Source organism: Lucilia sericata, unplaced genomic scaffold (genome assembly GCF_015586225.1).
Source record: "Lucilia sericata isolate MDLA Ls3-8-SP2 unplaced genomic scaffold, ASM1558622v1 Contig000496F_arrow, whole genome shotgun sequence".
Taxonomy (NCBI): Eukaryota; Metazoa; Arthropoda; class Insecta; order Diptera; family Calliphoridae; genus Lucilia; species Lucilia sericata.
The window spans coordinates 122501-145243 of record NW_023994510.1 but is presented as its reverse complement, the minus strand read 5'-3'; the positions used below and the strand labels follow the sequence as shown (position 1 = coordinate 145243).

At 30.3% G+C, this 22743-nt stretch overlaps 4 protein-coding genes across 4 annotated transcripts in view; 2 read left to right on the top strand and 2 right to left on the bottom strand.

Moving 5' to 3' along the window:
• Window positions 1-10800: 10800 nt before the first annotated feature.
• On the top strand, window positions 10801-11355 carry LOC119605550 (cuticle protein 16.5-like). The gene has a single exon (XM_037958738.1). It carries the CDS (start codon window positions 10890-10892, stop codon window positions 11235-11237), a length of 348 nt encoding a protein of 115 aa, XP_037814666.1. The 5' UTR covers window positions 10801-10889; the 3' UTR covers window positions 11238-11355.
• Window positions 11356-13997: 2642 nt separating this feature from the next.
• On the bottom strand, window positions 13998-14747 carry LOC119605560. Its single transcript, XM_037958751.1, has 2 exons — window positions 14706-14747; window positions 13998-14371 (listed from the first exon to the last, which is right to left on the bottom strand). The coding sequence occupies exons 1-2, from the start codon at window positions 14715-14717 to the stop codon at window positions 14168-14170; spliced, it is 216 nt and encodes a 71-aa protein (XP_037814679.1). The 5' UTR covers window positions 14718-14747; the 3' UTR covers window positions 13998-14167.
• Window positions 14748-17688: 2941 nt separating this feature from the next.
• On the bottom strand, window positions 17689-18435 carry LOC119605556. Its single transcript, XM_037958745.1, has 2 exons — window positions 18366-18435; window positions 17689-18109 (listed from the first exon to the last, which is right to left on the bottom strand). Exons 1-2 carry the CDS (start codon window positions 18375-18377, stop codon window positions 17909-17911), a joined length of 213 nt encoding a protein of 70 aa, XP_037814673.1. The 5' UTR covers window positions 18378-18435; the 3' UTR covers window positions 17689-17908.
• A 3701-nt stretch (window positions 18436-22136) lies between these two features.
• The window catches only part of LOC119605551, a 915-nt gene continuing 308 nt past the window's right edge, over window positions 22137-22743 (top strand). Inside the window, exons 1-2 of the mRNA XM_037958739.1 lie at window positions 22137-22377; window positions 22571-22743. The exon at window positions 22571-22743 is cut by the window's right edge and continues 308 nt beyond it. Coding sequence (XP_037814667.1) covers window positions 22366-22377; window positions 22571-22743 — 185 coding nt within the window. The 5' untranslated portion in view covers window positions 22137-22365. The remainder of the gene's footprint in view (window positions 22378-22570) is intronic.

Sequence of the window (22743 nt, the reverse complement as noted above, 5' to 3'; positions counted from 1 at the left end):
TTTATTAATCATATTGATGTAACGAGGTGTCAATATTAGACAACCTTCTGGATTAGAAAAATTTTGGTTTGCAAAAATAATTTTAGAATGATTAAACTGTCACAGTCCTTTTATTGATAAATAATTTGCCGAATCATATCTTTCGTAAATATTGTTTACCCTGTTTTAGTTTAGAGTAAAAATTTTTGGCACTCTTCTCTTCACACTTCATATTATGTCTGTCAGTTGCTAAATTATACGCCACGCGAGTGCTTGTGAAATTGTATCGTGATTACAAATAAATACAATTTAGTTAATTAGTTTAAGCAATTAATAATGTATAAGTCGGTTTTAAATATAGTTTAAGACTAGATTAGACAACTTTATATCAAAATATAATCGTTGTATCGTTATCAGGTTTCATGATGGAAAAAAATAAACTAATCGGCCTTTTTAATAAGAGAAATTTTTGTATTTCGAAAAGAAATTAGAAAAAAGGAGAATTGTGTGCGAAAATATTTTCGTACTTTAGTACTTTTTTCAGTACTTTTTGATGTCGAGAAATACCGCGATACCCCCTTGCCATTTTCAGTACTTTTCTTATCTTATAAACTTTAATCCAGTCTATAGTCAGTCTAGCGGAAAATTAGTTTAGTACTTTAAAACCTAAGAAAGTACTCTTTTTTTACCTTTCACCTTCCTGAGAAGTAAGTTTGTCATTCCGTTTGTAATTTCTGTAATATCCCTGCAAAACCATGTTAATAACTTGTACTTACTCAACAACTGACTTTTCAATGAATACTACATGCCGTCTGCATTACTTAGAATGAGTTTAGTAATAACTTACAAATAATATATTATGTAAGTACTTACTTGTCAGCCTTGACATGTGCGATGTTAGTAAGTACATACTTACCTAACTTCTTATTTGTAAGCGAGCGACTCTATGAAGTGGATTTTTTCTGGATCCTTACGGAGTCGATTTAGACATGTCCATCTGTTGGTCTGTATGTATGAATGTTGAAATGTTTTACGTGAACACCTGCCGTATTGGCCTATGGCCTTTTTCCCCAACGCAACGTTGTCCACATTGCAAAAATTCGTTGTCGAAATCTAAATTTTATACACATCCGTTGTCTAAATGTTAACAAACGTGGTAGGCTCACTATTGGCAACGGATTGTTTGTCAATAGTGAGCTTACCACGTTTGTTAACATTTAGACAACAGATGTGTATAAAATTTAGATTTCGACAACGAATTGTTGCAATGTTGTCAACATTACATAGTGTTGTCGTACGTACATATGTATATATATTCTTTGACAACGGATGGTATTGAAAAATTATAAACAGCTTGGAGCCAATTTGGTACCATGCGTGTATATTTCTTTTTACCTCTGTGTACCTGGATGTAGAAAAATATCAATGGTATTCATCCGACACACTCATAGAGAACAATATCCAACACAATCACTTTAGATATAAGATCCGTATACATTCATCCTGTATCATATACATTTAACACGAACTTCAAACGCTTAGCCCACAGTCACTCCTCTGTTGGGTATCTGTTGACTTCGGCAACAGCACCGAACTTTTCCCGAAACATAGATTTCACCGTCCTTTAACCGACATTCCCTTCCCGCGAATTTGGGTTTAAACAACAGCTACTACGTGGAACCCTAAGGAACCTCAACCAACTGATCGGCTAGGATAAATTCCTGCGGGCAGCTGGCCATCCGTAGTACCAGATTATGTGGTTCTCCGCTTCGAACCTATTTCAAATCATTCCAAGGAAAGGCCCGGCAGACCAGGGGTATTGGTAGCACCCCTTTTCCCCGGGATTGCAATCATACCAAGATGGGATCTTTCTTTGCCCCTGGGGGGAATGTGAGTATATTGAAATCAGTCTTCAGAAGACCGCAGATATCTGCGATATCCGAATCTTCAATAATTCTATCAGTCATACGTTCGGGAAGAACGCTATTTAAAATTGGTTTGTAACATGAAATTAAATTAATCAATTTGTCACTTTTTCGCTCTTCAAAAGGTACTTTTTGAATATTTTATAATATTGAACCTAGAAACATGAAATTAAGCATGTAGAGGAAGGATAAATGAGAATCTATAAAAGGTACTTTTTTCAGCACATTTGTGCTGATGTTTGTAACACCCAAAAATATTGGACCTGCACCCATCTGAATAACTTTCTGAGTCAATTATGCTATGTCCGTCTATCTGTTCGTCTGTGTGTCTATGTAAACCTTATTTTGACCCGAGGACGAAGCCCATTGAAAATGGTTAAAATCGGTCGATTATTTCCCCTAGCACCCATACAACCGTACCAACCGAATAGGGTTTTTGAGCTTATAATAATGTTAAATATTGTACAATCTCGGTAAATCTTAGTTTTATATATTTAAGTTTAAATGATATTGCCGATTTTCGTAATAATAGGGCCTCATTTGACCCTAGCCCTCATACAAAGTCCTCTTCAGAAACTAATTGAAAGTGGAAATTCACCTTTAAACACTACTATCACATTGAAATTCTGCATAAATAACTTTAATGTCATCGTAAATCACTCTACCAAAATTTATACGGATAGGACCACATCTACCATTGCCACCACATAACCCCTCTTTCAGAAAATCACTTTTTTTGGTAACAAATTGTTTAAATATTTCGGAATTAAGGAAATACTTTATTATTAGAAAAATAATCAACATTTTTAACATACTCACTGGTGTAGGGTATCATATGGTCGCCCATGCCCTACTATACATTCTTACTTGTTCGTTCTTCAAAAGCTACTTATTGAATTTTTTATAATATTGAACCTAGAAGCATGAAATTAAGCATGTAGAGCCCAGACTAAGCAAAAGTACCAAAAAAGGTACTTTTTGGTACTTTTTCTAAGAGTACCGTTTGCATTTTTTTTATAATACTGAACCAAGAAACATAAAATTTAATATGGATTTTTGGTACTTTTGTTTTTATTGTGTATTTTGATCCACAAAAGCTTCAACCCTTTTATTACGAAATTCGCTTATAACGCTTATAAATGATTTTACTGTTCGTTATAAGCAGGTTTGACTGTATTAAGAAAAATGAGATTTCTGTGAACAAATTTTAATCTAAAATCAATTTATTTGCATTTGTTGGGTTGTTATAGAACTTAAATTGAATCCTAAACAACCACATGCTGGTACTTAATTATGTTTATTAAAAAATTGTTAAAATTGTAGCTCACGATTTTTTATTTTCTTTAGCCAAAGTTGTCATTAATATAATTATTGGTTTGTTATCATTTTGATTTTGGCCTGAAAATAAAATTATTGCAGTAACTATTGTCTAAGTGCCCTACAGTAGGTCAATTAAAATATTTTAAACTAAATTAACTTTATCATAAGTCCCAATATCTTACTCATTTTATTTGATCATTATTATCTCAGGTTATAGTATCAAATTGTAGGTTACATCATTTATCTCGCCTCGACAATTATGATAAATTAAGAATATTCTTTCAAATCTACATTTTTGATTAGCAAAAACAATATTAATATTTTGTTTTGGCCAGAATCTAATAAGATTAATTGTTAACAACTTTTGTCTGTTGTGTAGCAATGGAGTTGTATTCCGCTCATGCTTTAGTATCTGTATTATTAAATTACTCCACCCTTTTTTTTTGTTTTTTTTTTTGTTGCAGTCAGTTAGTTAGCTGCAAAGCACAAAAGTTGCAAGAGCAAAGTGTTGAAATTAAGTTAATAACTTTTTTTTTCGTTAAAACTTGATTAATTATTATGTTTAAAAGCTATAATAAATGTATACCAGTTATCTGTTCAATAACATAGTACACCACTCACACTATTATTATAAAATTTTGAACTATTATGGTTAAATGTCAAAGTAGATTGTTGTTGGGAAAATTTTGTCTAGAAAATATAATTAAAATGCGTAAGAAAATTACGATCATAAAATAACGATCGTTAAATTGTCTATAATTAATTATATGTTTTAAGATTTAAGATAAAATGGAATAGATTTGATTAAAAAAACAAAAAGGTGTAATTGTAACAGTCACTTAGCTTATCGACAATCTCTCGTGAACAAAATTTAAATTAATTTTTTATTAGTGAATATTTGCCATACATATTGAAAAATATTAAGATTCTAAACTAATGTTTTTTTTTTTTTTTTTCTTGATGAAATCTTAGTAGAAATTTTTTGCATTGTGCTTTTTGTCTTGCATTTAAATTAAATAAACTATTTCTATTAAATACTTTTCAAATTTAGCTAATGAGTCATTAAATCTAATTTTCTTTAAATAATTTTTATATAAGTCACTCACTCTATGACTTAGTGACATTTTATAAACATTATCTTTTTGTTAATAAACTATTAATATAATTGAAGAATTCAAGTACATATATTTATTAAAAAAATATACTTAAATGATCTTTACTAATAATCTGTCTAGATGTCCAGCTTAAGGCAAAAAGCCGGTAAATACGCTGATTTTATATTTAAAAAATTTGTCATCAACTGACATGATTTATGTAGACCATAATTATTGTAGTTGTTTGCAGTAAATGAATTATTACCCGGCAGTTTTTAGAGTAGATACTAAAGTTGATATAAAAAATTTTTTAGTATAATAATCTTCTATAGTCTAGCCTATAGTTCAGTATATAGTATATAGTCTAGTTTATAGTCTAATCTATAATATAGTCTGGTTGATAGTCCAGTCTGTAGTCTGGTCTATAGTCTAGTCTATAGTCTATAGTCAAGTCTATAGTCTAGTCTATAGTCTAGTCTATAGTCAAGTCTATAGTCTAGTCTATAGTCTAGTCTATAGTCTAGTCTATAGTCTAGTCTATAGTCTAGTCTATAGTCTAGTCTATAGTCTAGTCTATAGTCTAGTCTATAGTCTAGTCTATAGTCTAGTCTATAGACTAGTCTATAGTCTAGTCTATAGTCTAGTCTATAGTCTAGTCTATAGTCTAGTCTATAGTCTAGTCTATAGTCTAGTCTATAGTCTAGTCTATAGTCTAGTCTATAGTCTAGTCTATAGTCTAGTCTATAGTCTAGTCTATAGTCTAGTCTATAGTCTAGTCTATAGTCTAGTCTATAGTCTAGTCTATAGTCTAGTCTATAGTCTAGTCTATAGTCTAGTCTATAGTCTATAGTCTAGTCTATAGTCTAGTCTATAGTCTAGTCTATAGTCTAGTCTATAGTCTAGTCTATAGTCTAGTCCTATAGTCTAGTCTATAGTCTAGTCTATAGTCTAGTCTATAGTCTAGTCTATAGTCTAGTCTATAGTCTAGTCTATAGTCTAGTCTATAGTCTAGTCTATAGTCTAGTCTATAGTCTAGTCTATAGTCTAGTCTATAGTCTAGTCTATAGTCTAGTCTATAGTCTAGTCTATAGTCTAGTCTATAGTTAGTCTATAGTCTAGTCTATAGTCTAGTCTATAGTCTAGTCTATAGTCTAGTCTATAGTGTAGTCTATAGTCTAGTCTATAGTCTAGTCTATAGTCTAGTCTATAGTCTAGTCTATAGTCTAGTCTATAGTCTAGTCTATAGTCTAGTCTATAGTCTAGTCTATAGTCTAGTCTATAGTCTAGTCTATAGTCTAGTCTATAGTCTAGTCTATAGTCTAGTCTATAGTCTAGTCTATAGTCTAGTCTATAGTCTAGTCTATAGTCCTAGTCTATAGTCTAGTCTATAGTCTAGTCTATAGTCTAGGTCCTATGAGTCTAGTTCCTATTAGGTCTAGTCTATGGGTCTAGTCTATGGTCTAGTCTATGGTCTAGTCTATGTTAGTCTATGTCTATGGTCTAGTCTATGTTCTATTATAATGGTCTAGTCTTATGGTCTAGTCTATGTCTGAGTCTATTAAGTCTAGTCTGTTCGTCTAGTCTATAGTTAGTCTATAGTCTAGTCTATAGTCTAGTCTATTAGTCTAGTCCTATAGTCTGAGTCTATCGTCTAGTCTATAGTCTAGTCTATAGTCTAGTCCTATAGTCTAGTCTATAGGTCTAGTCTATAGTCTAGTCTATAGTCCTAGTCTATAGTAGTATCAGGTCTATAGTCTAGTCTATTCGTCTAGTCTATTAGTCTAGTTCTATAGTCTAGTCTATAGTCTAGTCTCATAGGTCTAGTCTATAGTCTAGTCTCTTAGTCTAGTCTATAGTCTAGTCTATAGTCTAGTCTTATAGTCTAGTCTATAGTGTCTAGTCTATAGTCTAGTCTATAGTTCTAGTCTATAGTCTAGTCTATAGTCTAGTCTCTATAGTCTAGTCTATAGTCTAGTCTATAGTCTAGTCTATAGTCTAGTCTATAGTCTAGTCTATAGTCTAGTCTATAGTCTAGTCTATAGTCTAGTCTATAGTCTAGTCTATGTCTAGTCTATGGTCTAGTCTATGGTCTAGTCTATAGTCTAGTCTATAAGTCTAGTCTATAGTCTAGTCTATAGTCTAGTCTATAGTCTAGTCTATAGTCTAGTCTATAGTCTAGTCTATAGTCTAGTCTATAGCCTAGTCTATAGTCTAGTCTATAGTCTAGTCAATAGTCTAGTCTATAGTATAGTCAATAGTCTAGTCTATAGTCTAGTCTATAGCCTAGTCTATAGTCTAGTCTATAGTCTAGTCTATAGTCTAGTCTATAGTCTAGTCTATAGTCTAGTCTATAGTCTGGTCTATAGTCTAGTGTATAGTCTAGTCTATAGTCTAGTCTATTGTCTAGTCTATAGTCTAGTCTATAGTCTAGTCTATAGTCTAGGCTATAGTATAGTCTATAGTCTAGTCTATATTCTATTCTGTAGTCTATATTAGACTAGTATATTCTGTACCCTAGTCTATAGTATAGTCTATTTTTTAGTCTGGTCACTGCTCTTGTCTATAATTATCTTGAACTGCAGGGTTTCAATTCTCCTTATACTTGCTGCGTCACACGTACCTCATGTAGGAGACTTCAAATAATTGTTTTTATATGAGTACTAATTGTTACAATTAAGAATTTTAGTATTTAATAGAATAGATCAAGGCCATTTGCTGATATTTTAATACAAATCACGTAATTATATCATTTTAAACCATATTAGGTGCGCCCTACATTTGAAGCTGACATTAGGTCTGGTATTGTAAATCACTTAAAGCAGCAAAATTAAATAGATTTTATTTAATATTCATTATAATTAATCGTTATTCAGATTGTTCCTCGTATCCATAATGTTGTCAGAGGCTTATTTATGGTTTATAACACAGTTTTTCCATACAAAGTTCCTCTAATAAAACATCAATATCTTTATTAAGAGTTTGTGAATAGAGGGGTAGTTGATAAACTTTAAAAAAGTATTATTAACCCTTTCGGCATTTCATTAAAATGGCGGTATCTTGAAATAATATAAGGACGGAGATAACCGGACTCATAATTAATATCAAACTCCTATGTGTCCTGTTTTTAAGGACAACAGCAACAGTTAATAATAGTTTTCTTATCATCATCAATTTTTAATTCCATACTTAATTTATAAACTTCCCAAATTTTATCAAAAATTTCCAACTTTGGGGCAGCATTTCATGAGAAATTTCTTATAACTTATTTAACTGCAGTTGTATTGTTTAAGCTTACGATGAATTAAAACTTTTGATGGTCAGTTATTATATTATTTTCTGGAATACGGAATTTTATTTCATAAAATATCTGCTTATATATTTTTTATGTATAATTTCTAAAAGAATTTATTATTTTCCAAAAATAGCTGTTGTTATCAGCATATTAACTTAAAATTATATTTTTATTTTGAATAATAGCTTGAATGGTACTGCAACTATTTAAATACTTTTTTATATTTATCTAAAAAATACTTTTTATTATTGTCTGACGTCACAATTTTATCTATTTAACATTTGAAATAGTTTTAAACCAAATTTCATTAAAATGCTAAACAACTTTTGCATACAAATTACATTTGTTGTGCTGAAACATCCTCTTTTATCATCAACCAACCACACGTATCGGAATTATTTTGAGAGAATGAATATACAAATGAAGCATTTTAAAAACACTTGCAATAAAATAAATATAAATAATTTCACTGCTAAAAAACATATAAACCATTCTTTTCTATCGATATATTAAGAGAATTTGTGTCGAAAGCAAGTACAGTAAGCAATAATTGAATAGGGGTGTCCAAAATGCTTCATATACCAAAGCTAGAAGCAATTATAATTGGGAAAAATGCCTCTTTCTAAAATACCATGTTTAAAATATGGTCTAGTCTATAGATTCGGCTACAGACTATGCTACGGACTACATTAGACTATAGCCTAGACTATAGACAAGACAATAGCCTAGACTATAGACTACACTATAGACTAGACTAGTGGCCTCCGGTAGGTTAGTGGTTAGTGTTTTAGTCTGGTAGACCGGAGGTGGTGGGTTCGATTCCCACCTGAGGCACTGGTTAAGGAGCGCACAACAGGCCCGATAAAGGCCTAGGTGTATTTCTTCGGATTTGATGTATATACATCCTCCTTTCAAACTAACTAACTAACTATAGACTAGACTATTGACTACACAATAGACTATAAACTAGACTATAGACAAGATTAGAATACATGCTATACTATAGACTAGACAACAGACTAGACTACAGACTAGAGTATAGAATAGACTATAAATTTAGTTATAGACTAGAATATAGACTGGACTATAGCCTAGACTATTGACTAGACTATAGACTAAACAAGACTTGACTAGACTATATACTAGACAAGACTTGACTAGACTATACACTAGACAATAGACTAGACTACAGACTAGTCTATAGACAATACTATAGACTAGACTATAGACAAGACTATAGACTAAACTATAGACAAGACTATAGACTAGACTATAGACAAGACTATAGACCAGACTATAGACTAGACTATAGACTAGACTATAGAGTAGACTATAGACTAGACTATAGACTAGACTATAGACTAGACTATAGACTAGACTATAGACTAGACTATAGACTAGACTATAGACTAGACTATAGACTGGACTATAGACTAGACTATAGACTAGACTATAGAGCAGACTATAGACTAGACTATAGACTAGACTATAGACAAGACTATAGACCAGACTATAGACTAGACTATAGACTAGACTATAGAGTAGACTATAGACTAGACTATAGACCAGACTATAGACTAGACTAATAGACTAGACTATAGACTAGACTAATAGACTAGACTACTATAGACTAGACTATAGACTAGACTATAGACTAGACTATAGACTAGACTATAGACTAGACTATAGACTAGACTATAGACTAGACTATAGACTAGACTATAGACGGGACAAAGACTTGACTATAGACTAGACTATAGACCAGACTATAGACTAGACTATAGACTAGACTAGACTAGACTAGACTATAGACTAGACTATAGACTAGACTATAGACTAGACTATAGACTAGACTATAGACTAGACTATAGACTAGACTATAGACTAGACTATAGACTAGACTATAGACTAGACTATAGACTAGACTATAGACTAGACTATAGACTAGACTATAGACTAGACTATAGACTAGACTATAGACTAGACTATAGACTAGACTATAGACTAGACTATAGACTAGACTATAGACTAGACTATAGACTAGACTATAGACTAGACTATAGACTAGACTATAGACTAGACTATAGACTAGACTATAGACTAGACTATAGACTAGACTATAGACTAGACTATAGACTAGACTATAGACTAGACTATAGACTAGACTATAGACTAGACTATAGACTAGACTATAGACTAGACTATATACTCGACTATAGACTTAATTATAGACTAGACTATTGACAATATTATAGACTAGACTATATACTAGATAATAGACTTGACTGTAGACTAGACTATAGACTAGACTATAGACAAGACTATAGACTTGATTATAGACTACACTATAGACTAGACTTTAGACTAGAATGTAGACTAGACTAAAGACTATAAATTAGAAATAATTTGAGTTGGAAAAAACCTCCAGAAATCTTTAAACACTGTTTAAATATCTCCAAATTTCCGGCTAAAACGCATTTCGTGAAATTATACGGGATAAACGTCAAATTGCCAACACTGTTTCTCTGTTCAGTAAATGTTCAAAGGTTATATTGCTTTTGATTTTTTTGTAATTTAAATTTCAAAATTTACTTAATGTTTATAAAACTTTAGACACATCTTGCAAATCACAGCTAAGCGAAAATGTCAAATCTTTTTTTAGAAAGGAACTCTTTATTGGGTTTTCCCTAAATCTAAATCTAGTTCGATAAATTCGTAATCATTAAATCTTTATTTTCTCAGTAATTTTTTGGGGAATTTTGTTATTTTAAAAGTTCTATATAAAAAAAAAACAAATAAACTGCAAAGTGCAACGTCCCATTCATGAGTATTAGCAAAACTTCAAAATATATCTCAAGTGTTGAAATAACCATAGATATTATTATGATAATATTAAAAAAACCATAGCAAAACAAAAACAATAAATAGAAAATAAAAAAAGAAATAAGAAAAAATACCAAAAATAAAACGTGCTTCATTGTTAATGCTCTCCAAGTACCAATAAACGTACAAAGAATTCTTAAACACCCAATTCTGAAATAATAAAGGCAAAAATGTCTTCTTACATAATTTCAAAATAATAACAAAAAAACTTATCTTTAAGTAGCAAAAACGCAGAACATCCTATTTGGAGAGAAAGAAAAAAAATATCAATCAAATTTGCAATTTCAAAATCGAAGAAATTTTTGCTATATAAGTTAAGCGACTCTAGCTCATCAGTGTCATACATTCTTTTAGCATTTCCTAAAGAATACCGCGCAATATCAACCTTAAGTCAAAATGTTCAAATTATTCGTTGTCTGCTTTTTGGCTTTGTTCGCCGTTGCTTTCGGTGCTGCTAAGCCCGCTTTCTTTGCTGCTGCTCCCGTTGCCTATAGTGCTCCTTTGGCTTATACTGCCGGTGTTCCTGCTGTTCCTGCCGCTTATACTGCTGGTTATGTTGCTCCCTATGCTAGCACCTACAATGCCTACACTGTTGCCCATACCGCTGCCTACCCTGCTGCTTATGCTGCCGCCCCCGTAGTCGCTGCTGCTCCAGCTGTCTACCATGCTGCTCCTGTTGTAGCCGCTCCTGCTGCTCGCGTTGTTGCCGCCCCAGCTGTAGCTTTGTTGAAGAAGAAGAAGTAAAGGATTTATGGATTAAAAGGAACTATGATCGGACTAAATTAAAAGAGTGAAATGTAAATAATTTGAAAAAAACGAAAGAAAAAATAAATTAGAAAGCTGTATGTGTTTAAGAAAATAATTTTTGTGTTTTTTTGTATATTTAGTGGTTCCTTGTATTTGTATTCTCTGTAGTAATCGTGTGTGGTCCCAAAATAATAAGAATCTTTACACCTGTTTAAGTAGATATATAGCATATAACATAACATTTTACTAAAACACCATTTACGAAAAAGTTAACAAATCATAAAACTTATAGAGATTTTAGATTAAGACTATAGACTAGACTATAGAGCAGACTATAGACTAGAATATAGACTAGACTATAGACTAGACTATAGACTAGACTAGACTAATAGACTAGACTATAGACTAGACTATAGACTAGACTATAGACTAGACTATAGACTAGACTATAGACTAGACTATAGACTAGACTATAGACTAGACTATAGACTAGACTATAGACTAGACTATAGACTAGACTATAGACTAGACTATAGACTAGACTATAGACTAGACTATAGACTAGACTATAGACTAGACTATAGACTAGACTATAGACTAGACTATAGACTAGACTATAGACTAGACTATAGACTAGACTATAGACTAGATAGACTATAGACTAGACTATAGACTAGACTATAGACTAGACTAGATAGACTAGACTAGACTATAGACTAGACTATAGACTAGACTATAGACTAGACTATAGACTAGACTATAGACTAGACTATAGACTAGACTATAGACTAGACTATAGACTAGACTATAGACTAGACTATAGACCTAGACTATAGACTAGACTATAGACTAGACTATAGACTAGACTATAGACTAGACTATAGACTAGACTATAGACTAGACTATAGACTAGACTATAGACTAGACTATAGACTAGACTATAGACTAGACTATAGACTAGACTATAGACTAGACTATAGACTAGACTATAGACTAGACTATAGACTAGACTATAGACTAGACTATAGACTAGACTATAGACTAGACTATATACTAGACTATAGACTAGACTATAGACTAGACTATAGACTAGACTATATACTAGACTATAGACTAGACTATAGACTAGACTATAGACTAGACTATAGACTAGACTGTAGACTAGACTATAGACTAGACTATAGACTAGACTATAGACTAGACTATAGACTAGACTATAGACTAGACTATAGACTAGACTATAGACTAGACTATAGACTAGACTATAGACTAGACTATAGACTAGACTATAGACTAGACTATAGACTAGACTATAGACTAGACTATAGACTAGACTATAGACTAGACTATAGACTAGACTATAGACTAGACTATAGACTAGACTATAGACTAGACTATAGACTAGACTATAGACTAGACTATAGACTAGACTATAGACTAGACTATAGACTAGACTATAGACTAGACTATAGACTAGACTATAGACTAGACTAGACTATAGACTAGACTATAGACTAGACTATAGACTAGACTATAGACTAGACTATAGACTAGACTAGACTAGACTATAGACTAGACTATAGACTAGACTATAGACTAGACTATAGACTAGACTATAGACTAGACTATAGACTAGACTATAGACTAGACTATAGACTAGACTATAGACTAGACTATAGACTAGACTATAGACTAGACTATAGACTAGACTATAGACTAGACTATAGACTAGACTATAGACTAGACTATAGACTAGACTATAGACTCGACTATAGACTAGACTATAGACTAGACTATAGACTAGACTATAGACTAGACTATAGACTAGACTATAGACTAGACTATAGACTAGACTATAGACTAGACTATAGACTAGACTATAGACTAGACTATAGACTAGACTATAGACTAGACTTAGACTATAGACTAGACTATAGACTAGACTATAGACTAGACTATAGACTAGACTATAGACTAGACTATAGACTAGACTATAGACTAGACTATAGACTAGACTATAGACTAGACTATAGACTATAACTATAGACTATAGAACTAGACTATAGACTAGACTATAGACTAGACTAGACTATAGACTAGACTATAGACTAGACTATAGACTAGACTATAGACTAGACTATAGACCAGACTATAGACTAGACTATAGACTAGACTATAGACTAGACTATAGACTGGACTATAGACTAGACTATAGACTAGACTATAGACTAGACTATAGACTAGTCTATAGACTAGACTATAGACTAGACTAGTCTATATACTAGCTCATAATGAATGGGTTCCACCATTATTAGTATATTAGAGATGAGTTGTTCTGCCGTGGTAATATCGATACAGAAGACAAAGATCGCTCAGGTCAGCCAAAAAAGTTCGAGAAACAAGATTTAGAGAATATCTTTATAAAAATGGTTTCTATTTAACAAGATCTTACAAAATCAGAATTGCTGCTATGATTGCTATAAACGGAAACCAGTCATTACTAGCGATAAAAAATTGTGATCTGTTAATCTTAACGTGATTTAACGCTAAAATAATGCTTTGTATTTAGTTTGATCAAAAGTGTTCTATCTATTATTAGCCGTTGAGATCTGGTCAAATCTGGATTCGGTTAAAACGTTGCCTATAATAACTTTATGGAAATAAGTTGATCTGATTTTTCCAATTTCTGAATAAAATTACATACTTTTTTATAAAAAACTTCATTATATTTAAATGTTTAAATTTCTTTGTAAAACTAAAAATATATCCAAACTCAATAGAGTTCAACATAAACAAAAATTGTAAGACAATCAATTGTAAAATAATTTACAAAAGTTGTTTCCGGTTCCATTAAAAAATTGCGCAAGTCCTTTAGACAGTCCTTCTTTCCTTAAGCTATAAGCTACTGATCTTTATGATTCCACAACTTAACGTACATAAGCAGCGGCAGCATAAGGATAGGCAGAGTAACCAGCGGTGTAAGGATAGGCACCGTAAGTGGCAGCAGCTACTGGAGCAGAGTAGGCAGTGTAGGGAGAGTAAGCGGAGTAGGCAGAGTAGGCGTAGGGAGAAGCAACTACGGCGGGGTTAGCCATGGCGCAGGCGAAGATAGCGAGCAAGCAGACAATGAACTGTAAAAGAAGGAGAATTAACATTTATTAGTATAAAAATAATATTTAGGTAATTCATAGTGAATCCTTTTAATTTATGTGAAATTATAAAACTTTAACCTAACTTTTAAGGCAATTTAGAAAATTTGTTATTAACTCATTCAAGCTTTTTGAAAGCAATTAACAATTAAAATTTTTATAAATTGTATGTATACGTGAGCTTTGAACAGATCTACAAAGCTTAAAATTAGAACTTTAACTTTTAAGCACAATTTATTAAGACTTTAGGAAGTTTCTTTTTAAACTTTTTAGTTTTCTTATAAAATTTGTTATTCTTGATTTTTTAATCACTTACGAATTTGAACATTTTTGAAGTTGTTTGGTAGTTTTCTAAAGTTTTAGGTAAACTGATGATGTTCCATTATAAATCACAAGCTTTTATACAAAATAAATAAATGCCAAAAATAGTAAAATCTTTTGAATTATACTAGAGTCATTAGATAGACTAATTGATACAATAACAATCAAAGGGTAGAACTATTTAAATTTTTACTAAATTTATATTTTAATTAAAATTAAATTAGTAATGCAAACCAGGTTCTTGAAAACTTTACTTTGTTATTGTTTCTAATTTTTTTTGCGTACTTAGCTTAATATAATTTTGTTGTTTTAAAGTAATGATGCTTATCGATAACAAAATCGATAAAGTAAAAAAATTTAAATAATTTTCGTATATGTTAGGTTCTTGAATTGTTAAAAATTGTTTGGTCAAAAAAACTCATTTTAAAAATTAATTTTTGTTTTTTTTTTTTTGCTTAAAAACAAATATAATAAAAACATTACAAACTACTAACAAAAAATAAATTATTTGCATTATAATTACCCAGGAAAGAAGTTTCCAAATAAAAACATTATCAGAATCAGAAGCAATTTTATCATTTATGGAAGTTATGTCTTGACTATAGATCAGTCTATAGTCTAGACTATAGATCTGTCTATAGACAAGACTATATATTAGTCTATAGTCTTGACTATAGATCAGTCTATAGTCTTGATTATAGATCAATCAATAGTCTAGACTATAGATAAGTCTATAGTCTTGACTATAAATCAGTCTATAGTCTTGACTATAGGTCAGTCGACAGTCTTGACTATAGGTCAGTCTATAGTCTTGGCTATAGGTCGGTCTATAGTCTTGAATATAAATCAGTCTATAGTCTTGACTATAGATCAGTCTATAGTGTTGGCTATAGATCAGTCTAAAGTATTGACTATAAATCAGTTTATAGTATTTACTATATTTTAGCCTTGACAACTGATTAGTCTATAGTACTATAGATCAGTCTAGACTGTAGATCAGTCTATAGTCCAGATTATACATCAGTCTATAGTCTAGACCATAGATTAGTCTACAGTCTATACTATAGATCAGTCTATAGTCTTGACTATAAATCACTTATAGTCTTGACTATAGATCAGTCTATAGTATTGACTATAAATCAGTCTATAGATCAGTCCATAGTATTGACTACAAATCAGTTTTTAGTACTTACTATATATAAGCCTTGACAATTGATTAGTCTATAGTCTTTACTATAGATCAATCTATAGACTATAGATCTTTCTATAGTCTTGACTATTGATCAGTCTATAGTCTAGACTATAAATCAATCTACAGTCTAGGCTATAGATCAGCCTTTAGTCTTGCCTATAGATCAGTCCGTAGTATTGACTACTGACCAGTTAATAGTATTGACTATATACTAACCTTAATAATTGATTAGTCTATAGTCTGTACTATGGATCAATTTATATACTTGACTATGGACTACAATCTTGACTACATATGACTATAGATCAGTTTTGAATATAGATTATTCTATAGCCTTTGCTATAGAACAGGCTATATTCTTTATTAGAAATCAGTCTACACTATAGATCCGTCTAGACTATAGATCAGTCTATAGTCTAGACTATAGGTCAGTCTGACTGACATATAGTCTAGACTATAGGTCAGTCTATAGTCTAGACTATAGATCGGTCTATAGTCAAGACTATAGACTGACCTATAGTCAAGATCAGCTTGATCTATAGTCTAGACTATAGATCAAGCTATAGTCTAGATTATAGATCAGTCTATAGTCTAGACTATAGATTAGTCTACAGTCTAGACTATAGATCAGTCTATAGTCTTGACTATAGGTCAGTCTATAAGTAGTCTTGACTATTAATCATTTTATAGTCTTGACTATAAATCAGTTTATAGTCTTGACTATAAATCAGTTTATAGTCTTGACTATAGATCAGTCTATAGTCTTGACTATAGATCAGTCTATAGTCTTGACTATAGATCAGTCTATAGTCTTGACTATAGATCAGTCTAAAGTCTTGACTATAGATCAGTCTAAAGTCTTGACTACAAATCAGTTTATAGAATTTACTATATATTAGCCTTGACAATTGAGTAGTCTGTAGTCTTGACTATTGATAGTCTTGTCTATAGATCATAGTCTTGTCTATAGATCATAGTCTTGTCTATAGATCATAAAACAGGCTATATTATTTACTAGAAATTAGTCTACTAGATCAGCCTATATTATTGATTATAATTAGTGTACCTGTAGTAAACACTAGCTATAATCTTGATTATAAATCGATCTATAGCTTTAGATCCGTTAATGGTTTGTTGTCTTCAGTCTTGACTATATAGTCAATAAACAGTCATAATTATAGATCAATCTATAGTTCACAGTCTTGGGTTCTGTGTATCGATTAAGTAGTCTATCTATATGAATATACGTAGATTAATTACAGAAAAGTCTATAGTTATGACTATACATCAATCTGTAGAATTAACTAGAGATTAGTTGTTAGTCTGAAAAATCCGTCAGTTCTGACTATAGACCAGTCAAGACTTTAATCAATGGTTTTGACTATAAATTACTCCAAGCCATATACTGGTTTGGCTATATACTTATACATACATATATAGTCTGGTAGTTCACTTTATAGTCTTGACTATAGAGCAATCCGAATCCCTAAATCTTATGTCATATAAGGCAACACTCCGGCATAGACTAGGTATAGCCCATATAGAGATAAAATTACATACAAAAATAACATCCAATAGAGTGAAATATTCGACTTTTAGAAAAGCCTGTTGCATAAATAGGAAACTTAAGAATTATTTAACCAAAGTTTGGTTTCGTCAAAGTTTCCTGATGAAGGTTAGGTTTGATTAGGTCAATTTGCACTTGTTTCTTAATATTGCCTCAAAATAAAATATTTTCGTTATAATTTTTTTTTTTTTATTTGCAAATATGCATTTTTTATTTATTATATAAAATTTCATTCTGAATATATAAATTTATATGTAAAACCTAAATATATTTGAACTCAATAGAGTTCAACACAAACAAAAATTATAAGACAGCCAATTGTAAAAAAAAATTAACGAAAATTATCTCCTATACCATTAAAACGTTGCATAAGTCCTTTAGCCAGTTAAAGAGTAATGTTGTTGTGCCATTAAAAGATCCTTAAAAGTTGTTCTACAACTTAACGTACATAAGCAGCGGCAGCATAAGGATAGGCAGAGTAGCCAGCGGTGTAAGGATAAGCACCATAGGTAGCAGCAACGGGAGCAGAGTAGGCAGTGTAGGGAGAGTAAGCGGAGTAGGCAGAGTAGGCGTAGGGAGCAGCAACAACGGCGGGAGTGGCCATGGCGCAGGCGAAGATGGCGAACAAGCAGACAAGGAACTGTAGAAGAGTGGAGAAGGAATTTTTATTAATGTTTGAGGAAAAGTTTGGCACTTTTGAAAGCTTTTAACACTTTGTTTTGGTAAACTTTAATAAACTTAAGTTGGTTTTAGCTTAAAGCTTTGTTAAGCTTTAGAGAATTTTAACACATTTTAAATTTTAAGCTCAACTTGTTGAAGATGCTTTTTTACAATTTTTTTTTTATTTTTCTTATATATTTTGTTATCCTGTATTATTCCTAGTTTTAGACACTTACGAATTTGAACATTTTGAAGTTGTTTGGGGTTTGATTGGTAGTTTTCTAAAGTTCTAGGTAAACTGATGATGTTCCCTTAAAAGTCACAAGCTTTTATACAAAACCAATTTTTAACCAAAAATAGTAAAAATTTCTAGAATTCTGTTTAAGCCATAAACAAAAGGGTAGAACTATGCAAAAGTCCAATGAATTTATGTTTTACTTAAAATTAATAATGCAAACCAGGTTCTTGAAAACTTTACTTTTATTATTTTGATTTTTTTTCCCTCAACTTTTTGCGTTCTTCATTCAACATAAATTTGTTGCTGTTTATCGATAAAACAAAATCGATAAACAAAATTTAAATAATTTCCATATAAGTAAAGGTTCTTGAATTGTAAAAAATTTTCTAGTAAAAAAAAATAACAAAAATATTTTCAAAATAAATTAATTTGTTTGTTTTTATTTGGCTTAAAAACAATCATAATAAAAAAAGAACAAAAACATAAATTATAACGAATTGTAGGGTAGTAAAGTGAAATGAAGTACGAGTACGAGGAACCATTAAAATGATTAATTTGTCAACACTTTTCTTATTAAAATGTATCTGTGAAAACATATCAATGTAGTAGATAGGTATGTACGTGTTGTTGCTGCTGTAAAGGCCGTTTATTGTTTTACCGTGTGTATAAATAAAAACAAATCAGACCAAAAACAGTAACAACAACATTAAAATCATCACATACTTAATAACAATAACAATCACAATAATATTTTAATTTTTTGTTTTCTGTAATTTTGTTATAACTCTCTATATATTCGCTCGTATTCATATACATACTCACCAAGTTGTGGTCTGCATATTAATTTTTACGAACAGCCACAACAACAAAAAAGGAACCAAAGCAGGGTTAGGAAAATATAGGAAATGATTTTGTTAAGGCTGTAACAAAAAAAGTTTGGGAACTGCTGTATAAAACTATATAAGGAATTTGTTTGCATATTCTAAAATTGGTTAAATTATGTTTAGGTTTAGTATAAACTGAACTTGGCCTACAACTATTTAAAACGTTTGCTTAGTAGTAACAAATTAAAGGTGGGTCAATGAACGAAGGTCGTTTAATAAGTTGTGACAAATATTATAGGTACATTTATAGTTTCATTTAAGGCAAATTTATTGCTATATATTTGGTATAGTGACGCTGAGTTAGAACTTCCTTAAAATATCGGTCAATGAACGGGTGTTTCGAATTTTTGAAATTCCACGTCATTCTTTAAATTTGACACATTACCTTTTTGGTAAAAAGGAGTTTTTTTCTAAGGAAACAAGGTTTTTTTAATGACAATGGTTTTTCTTCGTATGAAGAGTGAATAAATTATCAAGTGATAAAAGCTCTTTGTAGTGAATAGGACTTTGTTTGGTAAAAAGAGCTTGTTTATAAAAAAAAAATCTTGTTTGTGAAAAATATATTTTTTAGTAAACCAAATTATATTAACTTTCTTCAATATTGAACTTAGAAACATAAAATTTAACATTATTTAATTTTGACACAAGATTTTCTTATTGAAAAAGCTTTTTGTAGAGATTTTCTAAAGAAAAATGCTTTTTTGATGAAAAATCTTTTTCTAATGAAAAAAACTTTTCCCTAATTAAAAATCTTTTTCTAATGAAAAAAACTTTTCCCTAATTAAAAAGCTTTTTCTGTGAACTTTTTTTTATGAAAAAAGCTTTTTCTATGAAAAACTTTTTCTTAAACTTTTTCTTTAAACTTTTCCTTAACAAAAAAGCTTTTTCTAACGAAACATTTTTTCTAATGAAAAAAGTTTTTTGTAACAAAAAAATAGAAAAAGTTTCTAATGAAAATAGCATTTTCTATTGAATGAAGCTTTTTTATTGAAAAGAAAATAAATTTTTATTGACAAAAAAAGTTTTTGCTAAAGATAACAGCATTTTCTAATAAAAAAGGCATTTTTCTATCGAAAGAGCTTTTTTAATAAAAAAACATTGTCTTATGAAAAAATAATTTTCTTATAAAAAAACTTATCCTAAAGAATTCTTTTCTAATTAAAACATTTTTCTAACGATATGATTTTTTCTAAGAAAAAAAGCTTTTACTGAGAAAAAAAATTTCTTAATAAAAAAAGCTTTTTCTGATGAAAAACACTTTTGCAAATGAAAAAAATATTTTTCTTATAAAAAACAAAACTTTTATTAAGGCAGAAAGCTTTTTCTAGTTAAGCAAATTTTTTTAATAAAACAAAGCTTTTTCTAATGAAGCAAGTTTTTTCTAATAAAAAGCTTTTTCTAACGAAACATGAAAAATAAAACTTTTCTCAAAGAAGAAAGCTTTTTCTAATTAAGCAAGTTTTTTTAAAAAAAAAAACTTTCCTAAAGAACAAAGCTTTTTCCAATGAATCAAGTTTTTTCTATTGAAAAGGCTTTTTCTAGTGAAATATGAAAAACAAACCCCTTCTTAAAGAAGAAAGCTTCTTCTAATTAATCGAGTTTTTTTTTATAAAAAAAAAAACTTTCCTAAAGATCAAAGCTTTTTCTAATGAAGCAAGTTTTTTCTATTGAAAAGGAAAGAAAAACGATTTTTTTCTAATAAAAGCTTTTTCTAATAAAAAAACTTTTCTATTGATGAAAAAGAATTATTCTAAGAAAAAAACTTTTTCTTTGTAAAGAGTTTTTTTCTTAGTTTAGAGTATTACTTGATAAAAACCCTTTTCCAGTAAAAAACATCTACTTCAAAAGCTTTTTTTAAGATTTTTCTATAAATTTTTTTCTGGTAAAAACATTCTTCAGTGGGAAAAGTTTTTCTATTAAAAAAATCGTTTCACTTAAAGAAAACTGGATAAAAATGTTTCTGCATTATATTTAAAAAAAACTTATCAATACCGGTCCCTTTCTTCAACTATATTGTAGTGAAAACTATTTTTAAAAAGTTTTTTTTATAGTTAAAGTGTAATGAAAGCTAAATATTGAGCTAAATTAAAACCAAGTATTCAGATAAAAAAATATTCTTTATTTTAAAAGAATTAAAAGCATTTTAATAAAAAAGTTAATGGATGAAAAAGATAATTTTTCATGAAATATATAATTATGTTTATAGGAAAATGCTACTTTTTGCGAAAGTTTGTAATGAACAACTAACTGCCTTCGTTATTTTTAATGAAAATTAACTATTTAACAAAAAAGCTCTTTAATAGCAACTGATTTTTTTAAGAAATTACCACATTTTCATGGAAAAATTAAGTTTTAATTATAACTCACAACACTATAGTGGGTAATGTATTATAGATTTGTACTGATACTTGTAACTCATATTGGTTATAGACCCACCTTAATGTATACCAATTTTCTCAGTTGTAATCCTTCACGATAGTCATATAAAGCTAAATGTGAACCGATTAACAGTTCACATACTGCATAAACTAATATTCAAAGATTGACAACCCCTGATCTCTACATATACAATTACAACTAATGAAAATTTCACAAAACAAAAATAAAATGTTTTATTTTATTGTTGTATTATTATTTTTTGTTTTCATTTAAGTTTATATGTAAATTGTTACACACAATTGCAACAAAGTCCAGTCAGTAAGTAGTACCTGGCAGTACTTTGTGACTTTGAGAATAATACTTATAAGACTTTATAATCGCCGTTGTTGTTGTTGTTGTTAATATGTAAAAATATATGTTTTTATTTCATTTATTATTAAATGTGTTACTGTATGGACGTTACTACCTGCTATATGCAAAATAACCTTAAAAAGTTTAAAAAATATAAAATCCACAACTACTTGAAATTCTAATTCAATTCTCATTTAAACGTATTTCGCAACACCCACAAAACAAACGAGATTCCACAGTAAACGCTTAAAAATACAAATTAAATTTAAAACAATAAACGTAAACGCACAATAAACATTAAAAAAAGAATTTAAAATTTAAATTTTAAAACAAAACTTTTAAGTGTTACTTAAAAAAAAAAAAACGAAAAATAAATAAAATAAAATGTTTAAATTTGTAAGTTTAAAACGTCATAATAATTATGACATTTCTAATAACGACGAGCATAATTTTAATAATAACACTGAACTACTACCACCAACTCCAACTACTACTCTGCTATTGAAAAAACCTCCTATAACTATAATACCCAAAAACTCTCAATCCCCCAAAACTTTGGCCAAAAATCCCCATCCTACAAAAATTACAGATTGCCACGGTAATTGCTATAGCGACAATACTCCTGCCACATATGGTGTCCGCCAGACCGGGAGACCTGGCTATAGATGCTGCGGAGAATGTAGATGTACCACCGGAACATCGTGCTGCTCCGCCTCAACCACCACAACAACATCCTGCCCAACCACCTTACCAGCCCAGAGC